This window comes from Rasamsonia byssochlamydoides, assembly GCF_041956645.1.
Source record: "Rasamsonia byssochlamydoides strain NRRL 3658 unplaced genomic scaffold VTN77scaffold_47, whole genome shotgun sequence".
Taxonomy (NCBI): domain Eukaryota; kingdom Fungi; phylum Ascomycota; class Eurotiomycetes; order Eurotiales; family Trichocomaceae; genus Rasamsonia; species Rasamsonia byssochlamydoides.
Genome location: NW_027192430.1, coordinates 96,517 through 124,465, shown reverse-complemented (window position 1 = coordinate 124,465; position 27,949 = coordinate 96,517). Strand labels below are relative to the sequence as shown.

The window sequence follows — 27,949 nt, the reverse complement described above, 5'->3', positions numbered from 1 at the left end:
AAATCAGAATCATAAGAAATTAATCCATTGTTAAGGAAGCGACTTCATAACGAGCGTAACGGAGTATAACCCATAAGATTCCCCCCCCCCCCCCCCCCAATGTTTAGAGTATATCATATGATCACCTGTAACCTGAATTCCAAACAGTTATTGAGAAACAAAAAAAATATTCTTCTAAAAAAAAAAGTCCATTAATTAAAGAGAATCTAGATCCTACAAAACGCCCCCAGCGCTGCCTTCGTCTCCTCCTTCGTCTCCTTAATCAACCCATTAATCGCCTTGAACCCCTCATGCTTCGCATCCCCCAGAATCTCAAAGATAACGCTCTCGCTCGTCGTGATGATCGCGCCGGCATCGCGCAGTCGCGCGAGCGCAATCAGGCGCTCTTCCGGGTTGATGCTGCTCACGCCGTCCGCGATGATGTACACGCGGTGGCCCAGCGCGAGCAGGTCGAGCGTCGTCTGCGTGATGCAGATGTGCGTCTCGAGGCCGACGAGGATGGCGTCGAGGGGGGAGGATTCGCCGCCGGTGCTGTTCGTGGACACTGTCTCGGGGAGTTTGGCGCGGATGTCGGGCGTGATCATGCTGAAGAGCGTCTTTTCGATGTCGGCGCGCACGTGTGGGCCTGAGAGGAAAGGCTGCAGTTCCGCGGCCGTCTCGCCTAGACGTGCGCGGTTCTGGGTGCTCACGTAGACGGGGATGTTGAGCTGGGTGCTTGCTTTGAGGAGCTTTTGGGAGGTGGAGACGCTGGGAGAAGTCGTTGTCAGAGAACACATTTACAAATTATTCGAAATAAATTCGAGTCGAGCAATCGGCTGGACAACTCACAGCTTTGGAAACTCATAAATGACACCGCGGAACTTTTCCTGGATATCGCATATGCTGTATTATTTCGAAAGAAGGCAATTAATTAACTGTGGTGATCTAGGGTGGGAGGAACTCGGTATGTATTCTAGGGCTGCATACAATAACGCAGGGTTCTCTGTTCTCTAAGTGTCAGCCAGCTGTTTTCTCTTGATGCGATTGATATATCAGGTAGCAAAACAAAAGTATTACGACTATGCACATGTCGTCGAGACTAAAGCGTCACAGCAGCTGTATACAATCCACCAGCAAGTCTCTTTTTCATTCCCAATGAAAAGAGAGAAAAAAAAGGGTCAAAAGCGGAAAATCAAAGTAGACATAATATAAAGACAAACGAGAGGATAGAGACAGAAATAAAGGGAGATAGATCGAGTACTTACTTATCCGACTCGCTCTCGTCGTCGCCGCCGCCACGGTTGCCATGGTCAGGTATAGTATATGGCGGTACAAGAGAGATTCAATACAATTCGAGACTCTAACTGGTCAATTGATCAAAAATACGCATGAATAAGCGTACTTCAACAAGAGGTGATAAAGGCTGTTAACGGAGTGTGTCAGATGTTGACTTGGAGAGGGAGTGCGGGGCAAGGAGGCAGTGGAGCGGAGAAAGTCGGGCGGGACATGCGATGCAATGACGCCAAGCTTGGAATAGCATTATGCGGGGAAGCCAAGGTCGTCGAAAAAGAAAATAATAGATGTGTATGAGGTATGCAACTACCTCATGTCCATGGTGTCTATATAGAGAGCTAGATCACATCTGGATCGATCTGGCAGCCTTCTGCTGCAGCAATTAACTAACCAGGTAGCTCGCCTACTAAGCTACAGGAGCGGATCTCCTCAGGTCCGTTCTCTAACCTCTGCCTCAACTACTATCATTGTATTAAGGCGAAGTACTCAAATCAGTTCCATTACTATAAAGCATAGCACAGCATATCTCAGCATAGCTAGCACCACTGGAACCATAATAACATCATAATACCCTCTCGTGAGCCCCTTCTGCTCACCAAACAAGGTAAAACGCGGCATGACACCTTACCGGCTCGGTCCCAGACCTATATGACGGGTGCATACTTCGTACAGCACGAGAACATCTCTCCAGATAGTATTTGTTCAGTTTCTACTCGTTGCTCGTCGCGGTAGGCTTGGACGGCTGAGATGGGTTGAGCCAGCCAAATGCAGAAGCCCCTCCCACGGGGTTGGTTGTCCGCGACTTGCTGGACCATGGGCCGTCTCCTGATTTGAAACTTGTGCTCCGGCTTGGAGTGGGATGAACAATTTCAAGGCCGCTGGCGGGCGACGACTGCGGCGCTGGACGACCAGCATCACCGACCTGCGACGACGCCGGTTCGGAACCCGCGCCTGCACTTTGAGGCGTGTTGGAGGCCACACGGGAAGAGGATGATTTGGACGGCCGCAACACTTTCATGGTACGACCACGCGTCGACTTGGCCATCCCGATCGCACTTGGATCACCCTTCGAGTCACGCCGCCAGGAACCCCACACGCCAGCGGCCTCCGTTTTCGCCGGAGCTGCAGGAAAGGCTTCGTGCTCTCCAGAGGATTTCGTCTCTGCGCTTTGTAGGTGAGACTCATGCTCATCCTCCGACGGCGCAGATCGATGCCTATCGTGATCGACAGGCTCCTCTGATTCTGTGGTGGACTTTGCGGAAGATGTCGATATGGCTTCTTGTGGCGGGCTAGAGGTAGGCGGTGCGATCACTCCTACGGAGCCATGTCCGTTGATCGGCCGCTCCTCATGGCCATTGCGTCTGCCGGAATAGTCAGGATGGAATGTTTCCGCCACAGTGCACAGAGACTTGAAAACGGAGTCATTCTCAGGTCTAACGAGGGGGATGGAAACTTTATTCCTTTCGTCATCAACCATGATGATCTTGTCTTGCGAAAACAAGATGTCGGCGTTGTGAGAGCGGAGGACATCGCTTCCAACGAAAATCTGAATACACTTATCGTCGGGATCTACCTCGCGCACAACGAACCGAATTGTCACCGAGGGCAGCTGCGGGGTTGGGCTACTCGCACGGGAAGACGTCTGATGGATGCTCGCTTCGGGGAGATATAAGGGCAGCTTAATGCACCGCACGCCATCCTCCACCGTAATGTGTTCTTCCAAGCCCAGTTTCTCGATCAAGGGATAGCAGAGAAACGACGTATACGAGCCTGAACAGACCACAGCATAAAGTAGAGAGTCGTTCGAGAAGTTGGTTGTCAACCAGCACCGGATAATACAAGGTACAGGCCCCAGTAAAAAGAGTCCAGGGGGAGGAATGGTCGTGTTCAAGGGAGACGCGCTGGACGACCCAACTAGCCTGGCGGCATCAAGACCCAAGCTATTAGTGCGGGCAGAGTGGTGCGAATGCCCCGAAGAACTCTGCCTGCCATCGGATCGATGTGAGAGGGATCTTTCCGTCAGGGGATGGGTGCTCATGCTGCTGCCCGTCCTCAAGGGGAGCTCGCTGCTGGATCTGTTGACCTGCCCGTAGTATCCGTGGATCGCACTTTCATCGAATCGAACACTGTTCGCTCTCGAAGCACCCCGCCTTGGCTCATCCTCGCTATCCAGGCTCATGTTGTTGATCAGTCCGTGCTGCTGCCCTTGGTCGAATCCCTTGAAGGCGTCCACGGTAGGGGTATATGATAGCTCTGCAATGTCTCGCAATTAGGAAGTTTGCCAGTGGGCAAGAAAGCTGTGTACTCACCTGGCTGTAGAGGACCGCCAACAGAGCTAGGGAAAGGAGATAAAGGGCCCCAGACACTCCTCAGCCTCGCATCCTCATCCCTTCGTCGCTCCAGTCTTGCAATCCGCTCCCCGTGCTCGAGTTGCGTGGCGTAAAGATCCTTCACCTCTTCGATCACGCGCCAGATATCTTCTCGGGACGCAAAAGGATACTGAGCATCCATCACCACGACACCGGTGACGATCGAATTTGACGAGTTGTACGCCGTGACTCCAGGAGATCGTTGTAAAGAGATGTCCCGTTTCTGTCCACCTAACCTGGGAGATAGCCTCGTGATGGAAGGGACCCTCTCCTTTTTCTGGTCTTGAAGCCTTTGTGCTTCCTCACGCTCCTCCTCCCGCCTAACTGTGAGAGACGGCCGAAAGGCCGTCCACCCTGTTTCTTCTGTTCACAAACTATCCTAGCCCGTATCGGAACATCAAGTAGCTTCTCTTTTGATTCAATTTAGCGGCAAAAGGCACCCCGCTACACAGAAAAGAGATAACCGCGCAGACCGAACTCGAAGGGATGTGCAGCGTCGAGAGAAGGGTCGATTTCCGAAGTGTGTAGGGCAAACTTCGGGCAGGGTTTGTAGCGTAGAGATTCGGCGTCAGACGAAAAACTCGGTGCGTATACTGTGGTTTTTAGGGCCAATCTCTTCGGAAGTTATCGGCTCAGGAGATCTCGATGTTGGTGAGGCAGATATGAGAACGGAAGAAGATATAGAAGCTGGGATGCGGGACACGAAGTAGCGACCGGTCGTTTGTGGAACGGAAGCGTCTGGCTTCAACCCCTGTCAGAAAGGGCTTCTTCTCGTCAAGGGGATAGTCTGGATTGGAGAATCTACTCCAAAAATTCCGGCGCTAGATTTGGTTGCCGATCGGGTAAGTGCAGTGAGCTGGGATGGTTAAGTAGGAAGTTATTAATATTCAGAGGGAGAACAAAGGCAAGTTGGACGATTGAACTGGGGGTTTGCGGAGGGGGACTCCCGCTAGGCAGTGCGAAGCTTAGCACGCTCCAAAATTTTGTCCTCACAGGTCTAGATTCCCCCGCAAGCACTGCGAGATCGGGCTGATTCATAATTTCTATAGATAGAATAAACCCTGTGAAAAATAGTATTGATACCAGGATGAATAACCTAGGAAGAAAACGTATAATTGGTAGGTGGTATGACCTAAGTACGCTTACAAGATACTACTAGGTACCTACCTACGGAGGTAACTGAAAGGTGTGTAACCAGGTAAGTAATGTAGTATGCTTGGCCTCACCAAAAAAAAAAAAGAAAAGAAAAGAAACGAAAAGAAAAAGAAAAAAGAAAAAAATAAAGAAAGAAAGAAAGAAAATAAAATAAAACCTATAGTCATAGCAGCTGCCAATGATGACTACTCATTTTGGAGCAACTTCCCAGCCAGGGAAAATCATAGGAAGTCTCTCTGGCACCTGGTCCGGCCAAGTTGCCTGGATTACTTTCATGACTTCATCGAACATGATCTTGTAGCCTTCACCAGAGAAGTGTAAGCCTGTCATTGGGATGTACCCATTAGTGAATGAGATCCCACACGTGCATGAAAGCAGAATAGCAGTTTTTTTTTTTAGCATCGAGTACGCACCATCGGTGAACAAGCCCTCCAGAATGTCGTTCCTTGGGATATCTTTGGAACCAGCAAGGGGCTGCCCTTCCTGCCAGCCTGCAGCTTTCATAAAGGCGGTCCAGATGTCCACTACAGGAATACCCAGGGAGTTTGCAACTTCACGGCACGCATCAGCATATAGCCTCGTGTTGCTTGCTGCTCGGCTTGGAGTCGGGAACCCCTTTTCCGCATCAAAGATCTCTAACTGATACTCGTTGATTGGTGGGGGGGTGAGGATGATAATCTTTGGGTTCTGGGCGCGGACCATTGGGTGTTCCACGATGGCCTTTAAGTTCTCCTTGTACTGACTGAGTGGCACATGCTGAGCATAAGGGGGCAGAACTGCATCATTTGCCCCAAAGAAGATTGTCTGCTTCTGTTAATTCTCTGCTCTCTCTTGCAAGGTTGAAGCTGGAAATACCATAAAGCGAATCCGGGCTCGCTGGGGTGGTGGAAAGAACTTTGGCAAGACTTTGATGGCATGGGCAGTCGTATAACCGCTGAGGAAGTTAGTCGGCATGTCGCCATTGAGTCTGGTGTCTGACTCTTACCTGAAACCTCTGTTGATCACATCGAGGCGTCGAGCATAGGCTGCAGGTTTGTTAGTGAGAACTCTTCTGTCTCGTCTCTAGGAGTGAAACCAGCGGGAGAATATGACAAGAATCACCACGAAGGTACTGACCGTTTTGGAGAGCCGCACTGAAACCGAATCCCAGCTTTTGGTCATTCGAGAGCTGGGTGATGGAGTCTCCAAAAAGAAGAAACTGCTCGTATTCAGGAACCCCAGCGGAGGACTCCATCGCAGTGTCTGTGGACATGGCTAGATAGTCTTCCAAAAAGAGGTATCAAGAGAATAGATACGGAGATGCTACATATAAGTCATGCATACAGAGGATGTATATACGTACAAAGGAAAGCCAAGCTTTGATGCGTGACTCTATGGCCCACTTGCGGAGAGATGAATCACCAAGGTTTAGGTCTCCCGAAATGAACCCGAAGCGACAACGGGTGGCGAACAATATGCAGCGACCGCAGACATACATATTTTCAAGAGATGGAACTTTCTGGGGTCTCGAAAGCGTGTCAATATCCACTATCATCTTGTGCCACCCAGGTTGCTGAATCTGCTAGCGAAACAATGAAGTAATCAAGGTTCGTCTTGGTTTCTTCTGCTGGCTCGCCGTGTAGCGAAAGGTAATATCAACTTGCATTGTTGCATTAATCAACTCGCTGTCTCTTTCTCCAAAATCCAAGAATCAAAATGCAGCGCTACGCAAGGCAATGTTCTCTATGACCATGGGGCGAGCTAAACTGCCGAGTCAATTGGTAGCCGTGGTAGGAGAAGACATTGGCCTATCTCGCGCTGTCCGTGGAGTCGCGAGTGGATTCTTCATTATCGACCGGAACCGTGGTGGGGACCTCTAGCCGATGTTTCCAACTCTTCGCAGTCCGGCAGTCCTGAGGGAGTAGAGATTCCATCACAGTTGACATGATATCTCATCCTCTGGGACGAGACATTATCCAGAGACAATAAAATGATCATGTGTCTAATGTCTCTGATTTCTGCATTCGAGAATGATCGATGGCATCTCAGCAGGGAACTGTGCAATTAACCGGTTGGCCGCCCTCCTCACCGCCCGGAGGCTCCAGCGGGCTTCGGGGCCAAAGGGCGCCCCGTGCATGCTGAGAGCCAACCACAGTGGCTCCCCCAAGGTCCCTAAGTTAGTTAAGTTACCCAGGGAGGAACCCCTGCGGGACGCCTTCTGTCATGGCCGTCAGATGATCCGCATATCAGCGACATCCAGCCTCCGAATATCGTTATTCTGTGTTGACGGACATTCATTCCCGCTCCGGGTTCTGCCTCCTCCTTGGGGCGCGCGAGCCATTCGGGGCTTCTCGTGTGCGTGGAGCAATAGACTTGTTTATCCATACCTTCCATTTCTACTTCTACCTTCTTCTCTAGGTCTTGGAGGCTGTTGTGGTTGGTAAGAATTGATTTCTTTGAGATCTCAGAGTCCGCGAGGTCAGCGGTTCATTTCAGTCGTCTGACCACCCCGCCCTCTACTGTCCGGGGCTCTGCACGGTGTGACTACGAAGACAGAGAGAAATAAAGCTGAGAACCATACCAGTGATTTTCATTTCACAGGCAACCCTTCCCCCGTGAAGGAATTCGAAGATGCCTCGTTCCATTCCCTCTTATCTCCCTTCTACATCGCAGGGCGATGACGACGACGATGACTTCCAGTATGATCGAATACCAGCGCCTGTAACGGTCCCTGCCTCGCCGACGGATCGACGAAGCCATCCCCAAGCAGATGAAAGGACGAGTCTGCTAGGAAATGGCCCTCGAGATCAGGTCCGACGGTCATATTCCGGCACCTCTTTCATGCCTCGTCCGGATACCTTCTTCAGGTACAACTCGACCAGTGGTGCCCTTCGTCGGTCCAGACACCATAGCCGGATGAACTCGCAGAATACCCGGTTTGGCCAAGATGGCATCAATCATCATCCTTCCGGGCTGGATGAGGACGCCGCAGCTGCGAAGGATGGCATGACGGCGTCCTCATTTCTTGATGAGCGGCTATGGTACGACCAGTTCACCTCCATCGACTGGGTCCACGACAGTATAGCGGACGGGATCCGTCTCAGAGAACTGAGAAGTAGAAAGGACCTTCGAGGACGGTTGCTGGCCATGTTCGATAGTGTTCAAGGCTGGATTTTGGTTGCAGTCATTGGATGCATTACCGCATCCATTGCCTATTTCGTGGACGTCACGGAGAACACGATATATGACCTCAAAGATGGATTTTGCACGACGACTTGGTTCGCTAGCAAAAGGTCTTGTTGTGACAGTGAGATAACATGCGCTGCGTGGCGGTCGTGGTCGCAGATTCTGCGGCCAAACAGTGCCGACTATGAGTGGCTGGACTTTGCATTCTATGTTATTTGGGCAGTTGCGCTCGCTGCGGCAGCATGTGCACTGACGCTTTTCACCAAGACGGTCGTTCCCTCTACCATCTCGTTGTCCACGTTGGATGAGAACCTGGGTGCTGAATTGGGTGCTGGAAATTCGAGCCCGAGCGGGTTTTTCTCTACGCTACGAAGTCGCCCTGCCATGGTTTACTATTCCGCCGCTGGCAGTGGAGTGGCGGAGGTCAAAGTCATCCTGAGCGGCTTTGTCTTGCATGGCTACTTGGGGGTGAAGACGCTGGTGTTCAAGACTCTTGCTTTGATCTTGGCTATTTCGTCGGGGCTGAGCTTGGGGAAAGAGGGCCCCTATGTTCATATTGGCTCTTGCGTCGGAAACATATGCTGTCGAATTTTTGCCAAGTATCACAATAATGACGGCAAAAGACGTGAGGTTTTGAGTGCAAGCGCATCCAGCGGCGTGGCTGTTGCTTTTGGAGCCCCTATTGGCGGTGTTCTCTTTGGGTTAGAAGAAGTCAGGTATGTTTACAAGCCATCTGTTGGTCCTCTTACCCGTACTGACGGTCATTAGCTATTATTTTCCTCCCAAGACGCTTTTCAGGACCTTCTTTTGTTGCATTGTAGGTTGTCTTATCTATTTTTTCTCAGTACCCTGCTGACGTCACTAGGCTGCCGCATTGTCATTGAAATTTCTCAACCCATATGGAACAGGAAAGATTGTTCTTTTCGAGGTCCGTTATCTGACAGACTGGGAGATATTTGAGATGATAGTCTTTATCCTCCTGGGCGTTCTCGGCGGTGTGGCGGGTGCCTTGTTCATCAAGGCCGCAGGTCTATGGGCGCGATCCTTCCGACGGATACCGATTATTAAACGGTGGCCTATGCTAGAGGTTGTGCTCGTGGCTCTGGTTACAGGGCTAGTCAGCTATTGGAATCGGTACACGAAACTGGCTGTCTCTGAGCTCCTTTCGGAACTCGCCACTCCCTGTGATGAGACCAGCGAATCAGAAACGGGGTTGTGTCCCGACAAGGATGGGATAATGGAAGTTGTCCGGTACCTGCTAGCTGCTTTTGTCATCAAGAGCATATTGACAATCATTACGTTTGGCATAAAGGTACCAGCGGGCATCTATGTCCCGTCGATGGTGGTTGGTGGCCTGATGGGACGGATAGTGGGACACATCACTCAGTATTTTGTGGTGAATTATCCCGACTTCTTCTTGTTTGCCAGCTGCCCAGCCACCTCTGGCATGGAATCATGCGTTACTCCTGGGGTGTATGCGATGATTGCGGCAGGGGCCACGATGTGTGGTGTGACCCGGTTGTCTGTGACGCTGGCCGTCATCTTGTTCGAGTTGACAGGAAGTCTGAACCACGTTCTTCCCTTCTCCATCGCTGTACTTGTTGCGAAATGGACCGCCGATGCCATTGAGCCTCAAAGCATCTACGTATGTTGTCTCGCCCGTGCTAGTGAGAAGACGAGATATCTAACTTCGGCTAGGATCTGCTCATCGACATGAATTCGTACCCATTCCTCGATAACAAGACTCACCCCATCCGTGATGCGGAACTGGGTGATCTCGTCCCACCGGTCCGAAAACATCGTATCATCGATATTTCCAGCTCGCCACTCGTACCCGCCAGAGAACTGCGCGAGAAGCTGGACTACCTGCTTATGGCTGGCGAGCTCGACAGCGGTCTACCGATTGTCCGAGACCATATCCTGGTGGGGTTGATTCCTGCCCCTGAATTGGAGTTCGCTTTGGATAAGCTGGAAGATGAGGACAAGGAGCTCTGTATTATGTCTGTCAACCCATCCTTGACCGATGTACGCGAGGGGAATGACGACAGGAGACCTTTGCGAGACTTTTCGCCGTACATCGATCCGGTGAGTCTGATTTTAAAAAAAATTTTTTTCGGGTTATCTGAACTAACGAATGTCTAGGCCCCTGTTGCTCTCGATATCCACTCGCCCATTGACCTGGTGTATCAGTGTTTCATGAAGCTGGGCCTGCGATACATCTGTGTCCTTCGCGATGGCAAGTTCGTCGGCCTCGTGCACAAAAAACTGTTTGTGAAGTTCATGAAGGAGAATGAGGAACATTGAACTCTATCTGCCATAAGGTTTATTTTCTCGCTCTCGCACCTTTCGCATCTGGAACATTTTATTGTCAACATTGTCCCTCCATCCCCTCCATTCTTGGAGGTCCTCATCCATCTACCTTCAGCATAGGGCGGCCGATTTTTTGAATGTGCATATATCATGAACATCTTCGAATCTTTCTTCTCCCCTATGCATATTCTTGGTTATATATATGTTTTTGTCTCTCTCTCTCTTTTTTTTTTCCGTCTCTTTTTCCTGACGATACCTGGAGGGGTTTTCTTGCTTTTTAGTTTTACATTAGCATATCGTTTGTGTTGCGTTGCATTTTGGTTTAGATGTATCATGTACATACGAAACCAAGCCTCGACTCGACAAACAGACGGACATTGATGGATGAATGATGTGTGAAGCAACCCAAGCCAAGCCAAGTGAGTGAGTCTGAACATGAACATTACTTACTTGTGCTTGCTTGCTTGCTTAGATGGAGTCGAGTCTTTCAGCGGTGGTGTGGCGTGATGCCATTCGTGACGACATTGACATTGATATTGCCTGGACTGGACTGGATTGTACTGTACTGAGTGAGTACTACTGTACATACATACACAATATAAGCACATATACATGAGTCATTTCGATACGTATATTCGGGCGCAGTTTAGAAGCTGCGTAGCATCACTGTATCTGTCATCGTCGACGATTACCCGACGCTGCTATATAAATACAAGGCTTTGAGAGACCTCATCCCGATGGTCTTATTACGCTAGCTATCTCTGAAGAACATAGCTTGGGTAGCTAGCAAGCTAAGCAAGAGGTCTCAATGGTACTGTACTATTGTACTCCATGTTTTGGATTAGTTAGGTTCGATGGATAATGACCCTTCTATCTAGATGGATATATATATCATTCCCTTTTTTCTCTCGTCGAAGGAAGTAGCTTTAGACCTGACATAGCACAGCCAGCCAGCCAGCAGCCCATATTCAAGTATTTGGGTATTATATTAGGTATTTCAAGAGAACCTCTCATACCCCACAATCTTAATCGCCACGTCCCCCTCATCCTTCCACTCTGGAGAAACAGGCTCGCCAACCCAGTCCGATACTTCTTCGGCCGAGACCTCGCGCCAGCGGCTGCCGTTTTGGAGATCGTCAGCTGTCAGAGGGAAGAAGGCGTCGCATTGAAAACCCTCTACCACCTCTGCCTCCGTACTGCTGCCGCTGCTGCTCTTCTTCTTGACCTTCGTCATGACGATCCGCAGGCCTCTCCCATATGGACTGTCGGGCGGTAAGCGTAGTGCCGCAGCATAGATCTCCCCGCCGCCGATAACGAATATGTTCCCAAGAGACTTCTGCTGTTGCTGCCTGCGGAGCAGCGACTCGAGCGATTCGAGCGAGTCGAGAGCGTCTTCTAGGCTTGTGGCGACGAGCGCACCTGTGACTGGCTTACTGTCTTCACCACTACTGCCATCTTTTATTGTTCCTACAGAGCTAGTTTCCTCCTGCTGCTGCTTTTTCAGTTTCTCCCTCTCCCTCTGCTTCTGCCCCTCCAACTCCTTCAAGATCTGACTCCGCACCGTCCCCGACTTGTCGCGCGTAATCACGACATTGATCCGTTTCGCCAGTGGGCGGAGGTGTTTCGGTAGGGAGTCGTACGTCTTGCGGCCCATGATAATTGCGTTCGTTGCCGTCGAACCAGCAGGAGCGTCTCGTGGCGGACGTGTCGTCACGCGCGCGAAGAAGCTCATGTCGGATTTGATGCGCGGCCAGGGGAGGGTGCCGTTGAGGCCGATGCCGAGAAGGGTGGTATTATCATTATTGGAAGTAGTGCTGGTAGTGGTGGGAGAGCAGATGCTGGTGCTTGTGCTGGTGCTACTGCGTAGGACCGGCGTGGTCGCGACAATGAGAGTGAGGGGTCGATGAGTTGGTGGTGGTGGTGGTGGTGGTGGCATGGTGGACGTGGATGTGAAGAGGAGGATATCTTCGTTGAATTTTTTTTCCCTCCCTTCCTTTCTTTCGAATAGGTCTTGTCTTCGTGGTGATGAAGAAATATTAATTATTATTAACAGAGGAGAGGGAGAGAAGAGAGAAGAGAACGAGCCCTTTCTAGTTACTGACGCGTTGAAAAATAATTATCGGAAGAGGAGGAGGAGGAGCTATATAAGCAGAGCTAAATTGATAAGATAAAAAAGCGGGCGGGTTTGAGTGAGCCCGGTACCTGAAGCTAAACTCCGCACAGCCATTGGAGGTATTAACAACGGTACAGAATGGAATTATCAAGACCGCAATACTCGAAATCGTTCTTTTCCCATAAACATGCATCATAGCAAAAGATGAATTAGATTGCTTGAGTATTTATTTGCATTTCTTAGGTAGATGAGGAAAAGAAGTAGATAGTATCTGCGATAAAGGTTTCTGCCAATGCGGAATTACCCCCCACTTGAGGTCCCTCTGTATATACAAACGCCTAGACGCCTAGAACACCGCCATCTCCAGAGAATGCAAAACACAAACCACCAAAGACCATGATCGTCAAAGTCGGTCCCTCAAAGAATCAGCTGTCCAGTCAAATCCAGTCTGGATGGACATAGTCGAGCCGAGTCGAGAAAAGAGAGCGAAGGTAAGTAAGCAAGCAAGCAGAATCAGCTCGTTCCACCACTTCCATTCGTCTTCGTATTTTTCGCTTCTTCAGACTGCGCCGCCAATCCCTCTTCCAGTGCCTCGCCCACATATTTCACATTCTCCTCCAACTCCCTGTTACGCTTCACGTCATGCTCGTCCTCGCCGACGGTGTTCAGTTTCTCGAACAGCCAGGCTTCTTTCATGGAGCGGGTTAAGGAGAGGATGTCTTCTGCGGCGCGGGTCTGGGTTTATTTCCCGGAAAGTTAGTTGGAGCGTTAAGATGACGATACTGGTGGTGGGTTCTTTGTTTAGGTAATAATTGATTGATTATAATTTGAAGAACTGCTTAGAGACAGATAAGACAACTCACCAGCGCAGTGGCTTCCACGTTAAGATTGTAGACTCCGACAGCTGTGTAGGCATTGTCTGGATTATCGGTCTGTCCAGGAGAAAGTTAGTCAATCCCCTGTTTAAACAGAACGACAGTATGTATTTTGTTGCACGAAAAAAGATCGGATCATGGATATAAATCTACAATCAATGTCTGAACTCACCCTCGCAGGCGCAAGGATATTCTCGAACCGCTGCAACAGCTGCGTGATATTGGTATTGATGCGATCTGTAGGCAAGGACGTTAGACGAAACGATAATAAACCGAGTCAGGGAATCTGATTGCTTGCTTACTATGTAACGCCTTACTCGTGAGCTGGGCATCCATATTTGAATTGAATTGAAATGAAGTCGCTTTGGGGCTATGTAGGCGAAAGAAAGAAGCGACTTGCAGCCATTCATTCAGATGTTTTACTGGCAGAATTGGAGGCGATGGCAGAGGCGGTCTGAAAGGCGGTAGCAAGTAAGCAATCTTTGGTCGGGTAAAGTGAGGGTTCGATGAAACCTTCACTCTTGCCAGCTTAGGTTTGACCATGAATTTCCCAGGTCAAAGTTGGGTAAAGTGAGGGCTTGATCTAGTTCCAACATATGTCTCCTAGGTGGACTCATATCGTGGCTAACCAACACAAAATATATGCATGTTCATATATAGAATAGATATAATTTCACATTCAATCATATGCAGTCAAGGCTTCTATCCATCTTCATTGGTAAATTAATATCATTATTAGAACATGTTCGATTGCTCTTGCCGCCAACAAGGAATGATTCTCGCAACGGTGCTTGCTAGCAAATGTCTAATAAGAAATTCCCGCCGCTCTCCTTTGAAGTGCCCGAATTGAATCCTGACATGATCCTGCGATCGCGATACCACCCTGAACTGACATTTTGGTATCTCTTTGATAGCAACATCCAGGATCATGAAGAATTGATGATATTCCCGGTCATTTGGGACTACTCCAGTTACTCCCAAAATCGCAGGATATTAAGGGTATCCATGCTCCCAGAACAAAATCCACCGTAGTGATCCCGAGGGACTAGTCTCAGATCCTCTGTCCAAGACTCGACTGTATTTCTGGGGAAAAATGTTGCAGCTGTTGTGGACCGTAGCCGCGACCTAACAACGGCACGCCAACTTCACGTAGGATGCGGTAGGCACATCATCGTACGTATTTCGCCTAGACAACAAAGTTAGCCGCAGGTATAGAAACAATAGAGAACAACATCTACCGTACCATGAATTTTTTGTGAAAGTCTGACCGCAGCAGGTCATTGACAAACTCCTTGCTCTTCTTCTCTTCTGTACCACGGGCCTGATTCTTAAAGACCACATCATCATCCCACCGGCGTTTGATATTGAAATCCTGAGGGTTGAGCAATGGGTTACCCCTGGCAATTTCGTACTCTCGTTGTTCCTGTTCTTTGGCAGCTCGTTCACGTTCCTATGCTTCGTCAGTAGACTCCTTGCGGAATTCAAGGGTAATTGAATAACTAACCTCTTTCTCCTTTTGCGCTTGTCGTTCCTTCTTTATTTTTTCCAATTCTCGCATGAGCTCGGCAGCCTCATCCTCTTCGTCCTCGCTGAATTCGTCAGCTTAGTCCGAACCTTCGAATCGCCACTGGGAACCCACCTATCTTCCTCGCTGCTGTCACTGTCGGATGCTATAGAATCTGCATCTATATCTCGTGTTTCTTCCAATATTCGCCGTCGTTTGGCTTCCAGATCCTCCTCGTCGGGCCCACCACCATCTGGAGTAGGAGCCTCCAGCTGACGTTTAGGTGCTGGAACCTTCTCAGCAGCTGTTGCCTCCTCCTTGACGCCCTTAGTCTTCGCGAAGTGCGCAGCTTCGGCGGCAAGCAACTCCGCTCGTAAATCTCGCTTCCGGGTTTCCTCTTCGCCGCCTTGGCCAGGTTGCCTGGGGCGTGTCAGACAAATGTCCTGCACTCAGTTTCTCCCTCTTTTGGCAATATTACGTACCTGACTTTCAAGTGCATATACGCAGGAAGGAGGCGCTGGTGATAAGCTGGCCCACGCGGAGCCTCCTTGCCTTGAGCCTACAATCTCAATCAGTCTCTCGTCCTTATTATGAAGGTGACATCGATGGCAACATACCGGGTCAAACGTAGGTCTGTGTGCTGCAAGATGTCAGCAGAGCACTCAAAAATTGCTAGTGAAGAACTCACCTGTAGTCATTTTGAAGGCAATCTAGAGAAGAAGTGAAGGGTTCGGTTAAGATAGATTCTGTTGACATACAGCTACTCGAGGATCGTTTGAAAGCAGCAGCCACTACGACGCTGAGTCAGCAACCTCCCTTCACCGCCTTTGAATGATTGGCCACGATACAAAAACTCTTCCAGTTGAGCTTCCGCAACAACTTTTGTCCGGCGGAGCACAATGATGCTGAAAGTTGCGAGCAAAACAAGTCTTCTTCCTGCTGGGGCTTCTTCCCCCTCAGTGTGAGCAATTGGTCGCACGATGTCCAGGGAAGTGCCGCTCACCGTTGCAGAGCGCGACTTTATTCTTGAGGCTCTGCACCAGAATGTACGTCTCGACGGTCGAGGCGTCGATGAGCTCCGTCCTCTGGCCATCTCCTTCGGGGAGGAGTATGGACATGTGAAGGTACAGTTGGGTCGGACTAGGTGAGTCATTCTAAAGATAGCTTTGGGTTGACATTTTCTTATTGCTAATTGTGCTATCTTGCAGTCTTGTTGTCCGAATTTCTGCAGAAGTTACCAAGCCCCGCGATGACCGTCCTTCGGATGGTATTTTTACGATTGCCCTTGAGCTTACTGCCATGGGCTCGCCTGCTTGGGAAAATGCACGGTATGCGATTACTTTTGTATTGGCCGTGCTAATTAAGCGAACTAACTGTCTCTCTGCAGTCAAACTGACTTCGAAACTTACGTTTCTCGGATGCTTGATCGGATTATTCGTCACTCCAACGCGCTGGACACGGAATCGCTGTGCATCCTGAAAGGGAAAAGCTGCTGGGGTATCCGTGCCGATGTCCATGTAACCGACTATGATGGCAACCTCATCGATTGTGCCTGTATTGGCATCATGGCAGGTCTGCAGCATTTCCGTCGTCCCGATGCTGAGGTCAAAGACGGGCAAGTCACGGTATTTGGACTCGACGAGCGGGTTCCCGTGCCGCTAAATATCACTCACAAGCCGTTGGCTATCACTTTCCATGCCTTCCATGAAGGAAAAGTAATTATTCTGGACGCCACCCTCAAAGAGGAACAGGCTTCCGAGGGAGACATGGTGATTGCTCTGAACAATTCTGGAGAGACTTGTACTCTCTACAAGTCTTCAGGTTGCCCTCTCAGTGCGATAGATGTTGTCAACAAGACGTCACTCGCTTTGCGGAAGGTGCAGGAGATCAATGGCATTATCGGCAAGGCCTTGGAAGCCGATCTGGCCAAGCGCAAACAAAACCGTGGCGCAGAGGCCAGCGCTGAAAATGACCGATGATAAGTACGGAGTACCTCATAAGTATGCATTTCATCCTGCGCTCATGTGGATAAGGTGGGCTAAGGATTAGTATTCCAAATAAAAAAAAGCGCGGAGAAAAGAAAGCGCATATTCTTGGTGCTGATCTGTCTCGCTTTTTTTTTTGTTGGCGCCGCGGGCCCCTTGTTTGAGGAAGTCTCACATCAGGTCGGGAGGTTTCAAGTGCTCCAATTACATTCCATTTCGGGTTGCACTGTCTCGATTGACGGAACTAGGTTTTTCCATCTATTATCACCTTACAAAAGCTATGAAAAGTCCTGTGTACCTAGTAGAAGCACTCAACTCTATGTGTGTGACTAGAGATCATGTGGTAGTTGTACGGAGTATGGAGTACTGCTGTACTACAGCCTCGTGCTCTGGTTGAGCATAGCTAACCTTATCAAAGCCAAGGTCTCAGATTAATAAGGACTCTAATATAAATTAGCAACCAAAAATAACGAGTAATTTGCCTTCGTTCAGCGCCCAATCTCTTCGTGGCGGAGCACGCTCTGTGTCTGACGAATGCCTTGGCGGCGTCAGACGGTGGCTTAGGCTCCGTCTGCTGGCCACGCGGTGCCTGATTGGCCCTCGTCGGAGACTCCTCCAGAGTGTCCGAACTGACGACCGTCGGCAAAACAGTGCAGTCATTATTATTCCTGCGTCGTCTCTCAGCGCGCGTTTATTTATGCGGCGGATCTTTAAGTGGTCCCTTTCCCGCTCTCTCGTTTACATTCAATGCTTCAGGGGCATCCATCTGACTGCGAATCTCAACAAGTGAGGGTGTTTGCCCGCCCGAAACACCATGGCCAGCGGTAGGCCTCCTGGAAGTCATCCATCCGCTGGCCGCGATGGTGACTTGCTACAGTTGGAGGAGGGCGCACCAGTCTACAACAGCGGGCAGCGGCCCCCCGTGAACGACGACCATTTGTTACAGCGATATAATATCGACGATTCAAACCAACCTCAGGGAAGACCGTCCGTTTCTTACGATAACTTTGTTGGAGCTCAACGCCCACCGACGGGAACTGCGCATGCAGGTCCAGCAGAAGCAGGAGTCCAGCCGGACCATGCGGGAAATAATCCATATATTGCAGGGTCAGCCGCCCGAACGTACTCGCAGACGTCGGGGTTGGAGAATTACCAACGATATTCCGACCTGGATGACTACGAAGACATGCAAGGGTACTACAATGCAGAGATCGATGAGGACAATGTATCCACGGGTCGGATTAGGGGAGCAAATGAGCGGAATAGCATTCTGGCGAGGGCGAAGAGCATGCTTGGCATGGGCTCTCAGTACTCGGAGATGGATCTGCCGCTGACAGAACAGGGTGCTCGACGGATCGATGGTCCTGAGGGGGACGATGCCAGTCCCCGCAGAGGGAAAAGGTTCAGTGCTGGGGATTTCAAATTCGGCTTTGGGAAAAGGAAGGTGGATCCTTCGACTCTGGGGCCCCGGATCATCATGCTCAACAATGCACCTGCGAATGCCGCACATAAATACGTGGACAATCATATCTCGACGGCCAAGTATAACATTGTTACCTTTATACCCAAATTCCTCTTCGAGCAGTTCTCGAAATACGCCAACCTGTTTTTCCTGTTTACCGCCTGTCTCCAGCAAATCCCCAATGTGACCCCTACAAACCGATATACTACCATTGTGCCGTTGATGATTGTGCTGATAGTCTCAGCCGTCAAGGAACTGATCGAAGATTTCAAACGGAGGAGCTCAGACAAATCCCTTAATTATTCCAAAGCCAGGGTTCTGAGAGGATCCACATTTCAGGAGACGAGATGGCTGGATGTCGCAGTGGGAGACATTGTGCGGGTGGAATCAGAAGAGCCATTTCCGGCGGACTTGGTTTTGCTTGCGAGTTCTGAGCCCGAGGGTCTCTGTTACATTGAGACAGCCAATTTAGATGGAGAGACGAACCTCAAAGTCAAGCAGGCAATCCCAGAAACCGCCCACCTTGTCAACCCTAGCGACCTGAGCAGGTTGACTGGGCGGTTACGTTCCGAGCAGCCCAATAGCAGCCTCTACACATATGAAGCCACGTTGACCATGCATGCCGGAGGAGGTGAGAAGGAACTGCCTCTGTCACCGGAGCAACTTCTCCTTCGAGGAGCTACACTACGCAACACACCGTGGATTCATGGCGTGGTTGTCTTTACTGGCCATGAGACAAAGTTGATGAGAAATGCCACCGCCACTCCGATCAAGCGAACCGCTGTGGAACACACCGTCAACTTGCAGATTCTGATGCTTGTTGGCATTCTTGTAGCCCTTAGCGTGATTAGCTCTGTCGGTGACTTGATCATTCGAGAGACCGCATCCAGCAAATTGTCATACCTCGACTACGGTTCATATCAACCTGTGAAACAGTTTGTTATGGATATCTTCACCTACTGGGTGCTCTACTCTAACCTCGTCCCGATCTCCCTTTTCGTGACCATAGAGATCGTCAAGTACTTCCAGGCTTTTCTTATCAATTCCGATCTTGATATGTACTATGATAAGACCGACACTCCTGCGACTTGCCGGACGTCTTCTCTTGTGGAAGAGCTGGGTCAGATCGAATACATTTTCTCTGACAAGACGGGTACTTTGACCTGCAACCAGATGGAATTTAAGCAGTGCTCCATCGGCGGGATTCAATATGCGGGCGAGGTTCCCGAAGATCGGAGGGCGACGATCGAAAACGGGGTGGAGACTGGTATCCACGACTTCAAGAAGCTCCGGGAGAACTTGAAATCCCATCCTACCAAGGCTGCTATTCATCATTTCCTCACGTTGCTTGCAACCTGTCATACTGTCATTCCTGAGAGGAGAGAGGAGAAACCTGGAGAAATCAAATATCAAGCCGCATCTCCCGATGAAGGCGCTCTGGTAGAAGGGGCTGTTACGCTGGGTTATCGATTCACAAATCGGAAGCCTCGGTCAGTCATTATCACTGTGGATGGGCAGGAATACGAATACGAATTGCTGGCCGTGTGCGAATTTAACTCCACGAGGAAAAGGATGTCAACTATCTTCCGATGCCCTGATGGAAAGATCAGAATCTATTGCAAGGGTGCAGACACGGTGATCCTGGAGCGACTCCATCCGGACAATCCAATCGTGGAGGCTACCTTGCAGCACCTCGAGGAATACGCTTCTGAAGGTCTGCGGACTCTTTGTCTGGCAATGAGGGAAATCCCGGAGGATGAATTCCAGCAGTGGCTCCAGATCCACGAGAAGGCCGCCACAACTGTCAGTGGAAATCGTCAAGAGGAACTCGATAAGGCGTCTGAGCTTATCGAGAAAGATTTCTACCTTCTTGGAGCTACTGCCATCGAAGACAGATTGCAGGATGGAGTCCCTGACACTATCCACACTCTACAGATGGCCGGTATCAAGATCTGGGTCTTGACTGGTGACCGACAAGAAACTGCCATCAACATTGGCATGTCATGCAAACTCATCTCGGAAGATATGACGTTGCTTATCGTGAACGAAGAATCCGCCGCTGCTACCAGAGAGAATTTGTCGAAGAAGTTGCAAGCGATTCAGAGTCAGGTCGCTGCCGGCGGGGAAGCAGAGCCTATGGCGCTCATCATTGATGGGAAGTCCTTGACTTATGCGCTTGAGAGAGACTTGGAAAAGACCTTCCTGGATTTGGCGGTTATGTGCAAAGCCGTCGTGTGCTGGTAAGCCTTTTTTTTTTTATCTGAATACCCTTTGGAGTTCAATCCTGACTGGCTGCAGCCGTGTTTCTCCACTTCAGAAAGCTCTTGTTGTCAAGCTTGTCAAGCGTCATTTGAAGTCTCTGCTTCTTGCTATCGGCGACGGCGCCAATGATGTGTCCATGATTCAGGCAGCTCATGTGGGTGTCGGTATCAGTGGTGTTGAGGGTCTTCAGGCTGCGCGGGCTGCCGACGTGTCGATTGCCCAGTTCCGCTACCTTCGAAAACTGCTTCTTGTCCATGGCTCCTGGGCGTATTCGCGGATCAGCCGGGTGATCTTGTATTCTTTCTATAAGAACATCGCTCTCAACATGACGCAGTTCTGGTACGCCTTTCAAAATGCCTTCTCCGGGGAAGTCATCTACGAATCGTGGACTCTGTCGTTCTATAACGTCATGTTCACCGTGCTTCCTCCGTTTGTCATGGGTATCGTCGATCAGTTTATCTCGGCCCGGTTGTTGGATCGGTATCCTCAACTGTACCAACTCGGCCAGAAGGGCGTTTTCTTCAAGATGCACAGCTTCTGGTCATGGATCGCCAACGGCTTCTTCCATTCGCTTGTAGCTTACGTCCTTTCGGAGCTTATTTTCTACGATGATCTCCCCATGCAGAATGGCATGACAGCCGGTCATTGGGTATGGGGCACATGTCTGTACACTGCGGTTCTTGTCACCGTGCTGGGGAAGGCGTCGCTCGTCACGAATATTTGGACCAAATATCACATCATCGCTATTCCAGGATCGCTTCTGATCTGGCTGATCTTCCTCCCTACGTACGGTTACGCGGCGCCGGCTCTTGGGTTCTCAACGGAATACTATGGCATCATCCCTGTTGTATTCACGCTCCCGCAGTTCTACTTGATGGCCACTATCCTGCCCGCGCTCTGCCTTCTCCGTGACTTTGCGTGGAAATATGCGAAACGCATGTACATTCCTCAGTCATACCATCACGTGCAGGAGATCCAGAAGTACAATGTCCAAGACTACCGGCCGAGAATGGAGCAGTTCCAGAAGGCGATCCGGAAGGTCCGCCAGGTGCAGCGGATGCGCAAACAGCGCGGCTATGCCTTCAGTCAAGCCGATGAGGGCGGACAGATGAGGATTGTTAACGCTTATGACACGACTAGGAGCAGGGGAAGATATGGTGAGATGGCGAGTTTGCGAAGGCCGACTTGACGGGCTGTACGTGTTTTATTTCCTTTCTTTTCTTCTGGTCCTGTTGCAGCTTCGTAGTGCTTTGTTTTGCTGTCTTGTCTGGCACGGTTGACGGCGCTGGGAGATTTATATTTATTTGAGAACATCTCATGTCCTTTTTGCTGGCAGCCTTGTGCGTGTGTGTTTTCTTCATGATGATTTTGTTTTAATAATGATTGAGAATGCAACATCATTCTACCAGTACGTAATAACCTTGCGGCCACTCGATGTCCAAAAACGGATATTGTAGATCAAGAACAAACAACACCACCTCATTGGTCATGGAGCAACCAAGTTAAAAAAAAAAACTCGCATTCTTCCGATTCGTTGAGTTGAGCAGCTTTGTTGGTTTTCCTTTTGCCTGATTGGGTATAGTACAGTTAATGTATTGGAACTACTCCGTAGGTCACCAAGATCACCAACAACCACTTCCAGATATTGCTCCGTGAACCCTCCCCCGACTCCTCCCAGTGGGGCATGTGGGCAGTGGGCACTTTTCGGAGAAAGGCATTCCATTATTATTTCCAGTGGAATGTGAACGTAGTATCTTTATTCTTGGGCCTCGCGAGTGATAAGTACGGAGTACTCCGTACCGTCCATTGAGTTAGGTAGGTAGGTACCTAAGGTTAAGTAGCAAGGCAGGTATGTGCATAGGTGGGAACTTAGCTCTTACGCAGCAAGTCAGTCAGTCAGGAGTCAACAATGCTATCTATATACGGAGTATGTACTGTAGATCCCTGTCGTTTGTTAGATAGAGGTAATTAGGTGTTTTTGCGGCTGGAAATTCGGAATCGTAAGCTCTGTGACAGATTAACTGCCACTGGGATTAGTTTTTATCGACCTACCTAGGTATGTATGTAGGATAATAGGATTTCCTTGATCTCTTTGATCTACCGTGGGCCTGGCTAGCCTGGCGCATGGAATTAGCGCCCGATAATACGGAGGATACGGAGTAATGCTACCTGTAACCTCACTACGGAGTAGGTGGTTCCAAGTAGCGCGCGCGTAGATCGACTTGTTTTTCTCGAGATATTATTATTCCTTCTTTAGAGGAAAGAAGATTTAATACGAGTATGGAGTATATAATAATCATCACTATATGTGTCTATCTGGGTAGGCTGTGTCTGGGTGCAGGTTTCTTTCAGCCTTGGAGAATGGACTTCCATTCTACCCCATTTCAGTAAGTCTTGAACGAGAGTTCAATAGGCTAAATCGAATAGTAATCTACGGAGTACTCCGGAGCATTGTCTCTGTGGGTTATTACTATTCGATTCGCTTGGGATCTCCGTAGCAGTCGGATCTCGCAGTCCCCGAGGGATCGACAATGGCGGACCTAGCTCGGACACGGGCTCGGACACGGCGCCACATGTGACCAAGATTCCATGTGTCTTTCCTTTGTTTGCCAGAAATATAAAGGAAGAATCGGGACTTTTTCATTATATATCCTGTACTGTCATTAATTCCCTGGTTTTGCCATAGTTTGCCAGATGATTACTTATATATATCTGTTAATTCAGCGTTGCACCGTTGCCTATAGAGAAAAGTATTGGCGCTTTTTTCTTTCCCGTTCAGTTAGTCTATAATATCTATCTTATCTCGAAAACAGTCCAAGGACTCAAGGCATGGGACTGCCCTTTTCAAAGCCCAAGCCAGCACAGCCCGCGAGGGTGCCAACGGACGTAGTCATTCCAGTGCACTATTGGGACGACAAACCCACGATGCGAGCCTACTGTCTAGATTGCACCTTTCGGTTTGATGATGTACTAGACGCCGAGAAGCTTCGTGCGGCGCTTGCACGACTGCTGGAAATTGGCGACTGGAGGAAACTCGGTGCGCGCATTCGTTTGAATGTGAGCTGCCTACCAATCTATCTGTACGGAGTATCTTCCTGCTGAGTAGATCTTGATCAGGAGGCGGGAAAGCTGGAATACCATGTTCCGGAAAAGTATGAGGACAAGCGGCCGGGTTTCATCTACACCAGCGTGAAATACGACATGAACATCGACGATCATTCGCTGGCTTCACGCCTGCCGAAGACGACTGATCGTCCGACGCTGTTCGGTTCTCCGGCCGAGTTTAGTCCTCTCGTCCGCAGCGCAGACGCACCCAGGAAGTTGGAGGACTGGTTATATTCCGATCTCCCTCAGTTGCCCATCCATGTTGTCTCGTTCAATGATGCCACGTTGCTGACGGTTACGTTCTTGCATACCCTAATGGATGCCATGGGCCTCGCCCGCCTCTTCCAGGCCTGGACTGCTGTTCTCCGTGGACAGGAAGATCAGGTTCCGCCATTCCTCGGCTTCGACAAGGATCCACTGGCGTCGTTGGGCGAGGGAACGTCGCCAAAACAATACGTGCTCTCCAACAAGGTGCTCAAAGGCCTGCGAATGCTGATCTTTGTGCTCCGCTTTATCTTCGAGCTGGTCTGGTACCGGGACGAAGAGCGAGTCGTCTTTATTCCGGGACAGTTTCTACAGCAGATGAGGGACAGCGCTCTGAAAGAGCTTGCTGCAGAGAGCAGCGGGGAAAGCACACCCTTCGTCAGTGAGGGCGATGTCCTGTTCTCATGGTGGTCGCGAATCATGCTCTCCGCACTCAAACCCGCAGCAGACAGGATGATCGTGCTGATGAACGTCTTCGATATCCGGCCCACGCTGGCCGAAGACCACGTTCCGCCAAACAGCGCCTTCGTTTCCAACGCAGTCTTCACGGCAGTGACTTTTCTTTCTGCGCGTCAGATCCTCGAGAAGCCCGTAAGCTTCGTCGCCTCCCGGCTGCGTGCCGCTCTGGAGCAACAGCGGACGAAGGAACAGGTCCAAGCGCTCGCCGCGCTCCAGAAAGCGGCTGTTGCAAAAACCGGCAATTTAGCTCTATTTGGCGACCCGGGCTTGCTGCTAATCACATGCTCGAACTGGAGCAAGGGCCGATTCTTCGAGATCGACTTCTCCTCAGCAGTGATTGCTCCGGGGGTGCCGCTCTCTCAGCGGACTAACAAACTGGGTCGAGCGTCCTACATCAATTCTGCGGTACACAGGAACGGCATGCCAACTCGTTACTGCGGAGCTGTGTTCGGCAAGGATGCAGCGGGCAATTTTTGGTCGGCGTGGACGATGCGGACTGAGACATGGCCGAAGATTGAGGAGCAGCTCAAGGCGCTGTCTGGAAATTAGCCGTTAAGAAAATAATCCAATTGTCTTCGACTTTGTCTCCTTCAGTCACCTTACTCCTTACAACTACCTATTTAGGATATATATATTTGGTCGCATGATTGATAGATTGTGGAGCATTAACGTTCTTCTCCTGAAACATAGTTCCGGCAATCATAAATAAAATAGGGGAAAATTTTATATCAAGTAAATAATAAACTTCGCAGGCTGAGGACATTCAAATGTAAAATGAATAATAGCTATGTGTACGGAGTACTCTGTACATCTATAGAAAGACGGGATAACGTCGGCCCGAGATCGAGAGCGATGACGTCGCTGTTGCAGTTGCGGGGCGGCGGGACCATCTCCAGATCCAATACTATACTCTTTTTTGCCTTTTCTCTGGAAACAGAATCCCGACATCCTGGCCATGCAGCGGCCTTATCAATTATCGCGCGTTGGAACCCTTATCAACCAGCCCGACAGGTTGTGATAATTGTTCACGAAGATTGGTGATGGAAATCAGATCATGATGGCATGGCGATAGACATCTGTCAACACGGTACCGTCGTCTGATCACCTAGTCCGTCATGCGGAATCGATATAGTTTCGAGACGTACCTTTATATAGCTACGCAAATGCTTAATATAGATTATGACGATTTTAACATGTGGATATTTCATGTCATGGATACGATACTCCTTCCTTCAATGTCCGAATGAATGACTGCAACTGATGTATATACATCGTCCCCATGTCTACTACTGCTACTTCATACAGACAATCTAAATCACCCCCCACAGAGGATCCTACCGCTGCGGCTGCGTCAGAGTCTCTCTTCAAAGGCTGTCCGCCAATCTTCGTCCTCCCAACCCATCTCAGTCTAGACGAGCTTCATGAGGTGGAAGACTCGCTCGCGAAGCGAGGGGCGCCTCTGACGTACGATGTCTCCGAGGCCAAGATTGTTCTGGGCACAATTGGTCAGCGCAAGCGCGCAGCGTTGGAATTGAGGTCGAGGGGTGTCTGGACGGCGGATGCGTCGACAGAGACAGCAACAGGACCGCCTTCGAAACGGAGGCGGGCCAGTAAGACTGCAGATGTCTCGAGTTCATCCGTCATCGATCTCAGCACGGAGTCAGAAGGCGACGAAGCAGGAGCAAGGAGGCAGAGAAGACCATCGCGATCGCCGGATACAGACGGCATGACAGACAGCCTGTCGCCAGTGGAAACTGAAACTGACTCTGACGGGATGGTAGCGGAGAAGCACATCAAAGTCATCAAGCTGGAATGGCTCACTCAATGTCTCAAGGAGGGAAAGCTGCTACCTCTTGACCCGTACGTCGTCTACGATGCTCGAGTGATTGATCGACCTGACAAGAAGCCATTGCCCAAACCTACTCATCCCAGGCCGGCATCAGATTCCCAAAATATCATAGAGAGGGCAATGGAAGATGCAGCGTCCCAGCCACCTCCAGCAGCCTTGTCCTCACGCTTCAGTGCCCGTCGGACGAAACACCCGGACGAAAAACAAGGCCAGCACTACCATCCACCGACACTGTACCGTCAGACAACCTCAGAACACGAGCAGACCATTCCCCTTCCTCCAGCGCCCGATTGGGTGAAAAACCATGTCATGTACGCCTGCATGCGTTCTGCGCCGTTGCATCCGCCGAATGAAAAGTTTATCAATCAGCTAGTGAAGATCAGAAAGGTCCGGGAGCTCACGTTGGATGAGATCGGGGTCCGCGCTTACAGCACCTCCATTGCTTCTATAGCAGCGTATCCGTACGAACTCCAGAGTCCCGCCGAGGTGCTATCTCTCCCCGGGTGTGACACGAAGATCGCGAATCTTTTCCTGGAATTCAAGAACAGCCCCAACGGCACGCTGGCGGCGGCAGAAGCGCTCGACACGGACCCTGTTCTAAAGGTTCTGCACCAGTTCTCCAACATCTGGGGCGTTGGCGTCAAAACGGCACGCGAATTCTACTATCAACGAGAGTGGCGCGATCTCGACGACGTGATCGAGCACGGCTGGAACAGCCTCTCCCGGGTGCAGCAAATCGGCCTCAAGTACTACGACGAGTTTCTAGCGGGGATCCCTCGGTCAGAGGTTGCTGAGATTGCCAAGATCATCCATCGACACGCGAATCTGGTTCGTCCTGGATGCGACTACGACGGGCGAGGCATGGAGTGCATCATGGTGGGTGGGTATCGGCGTGGGAAGGAAATCTGTGGGGACATCGATCTCGTCCTGAGCCATCGGGACGAGCGAGTAACGAAGAATCTCGTCGTAGACATCGTCAGCAGTCTCGAGTCGGAGGGGTGGGTGACGCATACCCTTGCTCTGATCATGGCAACATCGAACCGGGAGCAGCAAACGCTTCCATTCCGGGGCGAGGGAAGTGGTCATCCGCACTTTGACAGTCTGGACAAAGCTCTTGTCGTGTGGCAGGATCCACATTTTGAAGACGAGCAGGATGATGCAGCAGCAGAAGAAGACAAAGAAGAAGACCCGGAGAAGCGACAAGAGCGACGACGAAAGCGCAACCCGAACCCCCACCGGCGCGTCGATATTATCATCTCACCCTGGCGGACCGTCGGCTGCGCCGTCCTGGGCTGGTCCGGCGACACGACCTTTGAGCGCGACCTGCGCCGGTACGCAAAGAAGGCGCACGGCTGGAAGTTCGACTCGAGTGGGGTGCGCGAACGCACATCGGGCGGGAAGGTCATTGACCTGGAACGAGATGGCACGACGTGGGAGGAACGCGAGAGACTGGTCATGGAAGGGTTGGGGGTGGGATGGCGGCCTGCAACGGAGAGGTGTTCGAGGTGATATATCAGTATCACCTCAAAGGAAGGCCGCTTCACTTACGACGCAGTATGTATATCTTACATATCGCCTTGTGTATATATATATGTGGACCTGTTAGATGAAATAAAAACGCACGTCCGATGACAATCCTCTAGCCAACATTTCTGTCTGTAGCTTACAGACAAGGGCACACACACAGGGCGACATTCTTCCTTCCCCCCTCGGACCATATCCACACGCTATCGCCGTTGCCATCTATCCTGACTGTGCTTGTCTGATGATGATGGAAATACATCCTAGAGCTCTAGTTCC

General features: G+C 50.3%; 11 protein-coding genes across 11 annotated transcripts; 5 read left to right on the top strand and 6 right to left on the bottom strand.

Annotated features, from left to right (window-relative positions):
* Positions 1 to 206: 206 nt before the first annotated feature.
* Positions 207 to 1,287, bottom strand: VTN77DRAFT_6190 (uncharacterized protein; the record flags this gene model as incomplete). The annotated part of the gene is made up of 4 exons (XM_069422441.1): positions 207 to 747; positions 829 to 882; positions 967 to 982; positions 1,245 to 1,287. The coding sequence occupies 4 exons, from the start codon at positions 1,285 to 1,287 to the stop codon at positions 207 to 209; spliced, it is 654 nt and encodes a 217-aa protein (XP_069276305.1).
* A 694-nt stretch (positions 1,288 to 1,981) lies between these two features.
* VTN77DRAFT_6189 (uncharacterized protein) lies at positions 1,982 to 3,783 on the bottom strand (the record flags this gene model as incomplete). The annotated part of the gene is made up of 2 exons (XM_069422439.1): positions 1,982 to 3,525; positions 3,582 to 3,783. The coding sequence occupies 2 exons, from the start codon at positions 3,781 to 3,783 to the stop codon at positions 1,982 to 1,984; spliced, it is 1,746 nt and encodes a 581-aa protein (XP_069276304.1).
* Positions 3,784 to 4,985: 1,202 nt separating this feature from the next.
* VTN77DRAFT_6188 (uncharacterized protein) lies at positions 4,986 to 6,030 on the bottom strand (the record flags this gene model as incomplete). The annotated part of the gene is made up of 5 exons (XM_069422438.1): positions 4,986 to 5,119; positions 5,210 to 5,600; positions 5,652 to 5,730; positions 5,782 to 5,821; positions 5,913 to 6,030. The coding sequence occupies 5 exons, from the start codon at positions 6,028 to 6,030 to the stop codon at positions 4,986 to 4,988; spliced, it is 762 nt and encodes a 253-aa protein (XP_069276303.1).
* A 1,376-nt stretch (positions 6,031 to 7,406) lies between these two features.
* On the top strand, positions 7,407 to 10,265 carry VTN77DRAFT_6187 (uncharacterized protein; the record flags this gene model as incomplete). The annotated part of the gene is made up of 5 exons (XM_069422437.1): positions 7,407 to 8,677; positions 8,730 to 8,778; positions 8,827 to 9,606; positions 9,660 to 10,046; positions 10,104 to 10,265. The coding sequence occupies 5 exons, from the start codon at positions 7,407 to 7,409 to the stop codon at positions 10,263 to 10,265; spliced, it is 2,649 nt and encodes an 882-aa protein (XP_069276302.1).
* A 1,003-nt stretch (positions 10,266 to 11,268) lies between these two features.
* Positions 11,269 to 12,207, bottom strand: VTN77DRAFT_6186 (uncharacterized protein; the record flags this gene model as incomplete). The annotated part of the gene is made up of 1 exon (XM_069422436.1): positions 11,269 to 12,207. The coding sequence occupies one exon, from the start codon at positions 12,205 to 12,207 to the stop codon at positions 11,269 to 11,271; it is 939 nt and encodes a 312-aa protein (XP_069276301.1).
* Positions 12,208 to 12,897: 690 nt separating this feature from the next.
* On the bottom strand, positions 12,898 to 13,595 carry VTN77DRAFT_6185 (uncharacterized protein; the record flags this gene model as incomplete). The annotated part of the gene is made up of 4 exons (XM_069422435.1): positions 12,898 to 13,119; positions 13,248 to 13,316; positions 13,432 to 13,496; positions 13,562 to 13,595. 4 exons carry the CDS (start codon positions 13,593 to 13,595, stop codon positions 12,898 to 12,900), a joined length of 390 nt encoding a protein of 129 aa, XP_069276300.1.
* Positions 13,596 to 14,427: 832 nt separating this feature from the next.
* On the bottom strand, positions 14,428 to 15,461 carry VTN77DRAFT_6184 (uncharacterized protein; the record flags this gene model as incomplete). Its single annotated transcript, XM_069422434.1, has 7 exons — positions 14,428 to 14,445; positions 14,503 to 14,709; positions 14,764 to 14,848; positions 14,899 to 15,183; positions 15,246 to 15,322; positions 15,381 to 15,403; positions 15,452 to 15,461. 7 exons carry the CDS (start codon positions 15,459 to 15,461, stop codon positions 14,428 to 14,430), a joined length of 705 nt encoding a protein of 234 aa, XP_069276299.1.
* Positions 15,462 to 15,743: 282 nt separating this feature from the next.
* Positions 15,744 to 16,742, top strand: VTN77DRAFT_6183 (uncharacterized protein; the record flags this gene model as incomplete). Its single annotated transcript, XM_069422433.1, has 3 exons — positions 15,744 to 15,907; positions 15,972 to 16,091; positions 16,151 to 16,742. 3 exons carry the CDS (start codon positions 15,744 to 15,746, stop codon positions 16,740 to 16,742), a joined length of 876 nt encoding a protein of 291 aa, XP_069276298.1.
* Positions 16,743 to 17,562: 820 nt separating this feature from the next.
* Positions 17,563 to 21,661, top strand: VTN77DRAFT_6182 (uncharacterized protein; the record flags this gene model as incomplete). The annotated part of the gene is made up of 2 exons (XM_069422432.1): positions 17,563 to 20,450; positions 20,509 to 21,661. 2 exons carry the CDS (start codon positions 17,563 to 17,565, stop codon positions 21,659 to 21,661), a joined length of 4,041 nt encoding a protein of 1,346 aa, XP_069276297.1.
* A 2,012-nt stretch (positions 21,662 to 23,673) lies between these two features.
* On the top strand, positions 23,674 to 24,849 carry VTN77DRAFT_6181 (uncharacterized protein; the record flags this gene model as incomplete). The annotated part of the gene is made up of 1 exon (XM_069422431.1): positions 23,674 to 24,849. One exon carries the CDS (start codon positions 23,674 to 23,676, stop codon positions 24,847 to 24,849), a length of 1,176 nt encoding a protein of 391 aa, XP_069276296.1.
* Positions 24,850 to 25,579: 730 nt separating this feature from the next.
* On the top strand, positions 25,580 to 27,658 carry VTN77DRAFT_6180 (uncharacterized protein; the record flags this gene model as incomplete). The annotated part of the gene is made up of 1 exon (XM_069422430.1): positions 25,580 to 27,658. One exon carries the CDS (start codon positions 25,580 to 25,582, stop codon positions 27,656 to 27,658), a length of 2,079 nt encoding a protein of 692 aa, XP_069276295.1.
* Between the last annotated feature and the right edge of the window lie 291 nt (positions 27,659 to 27,949).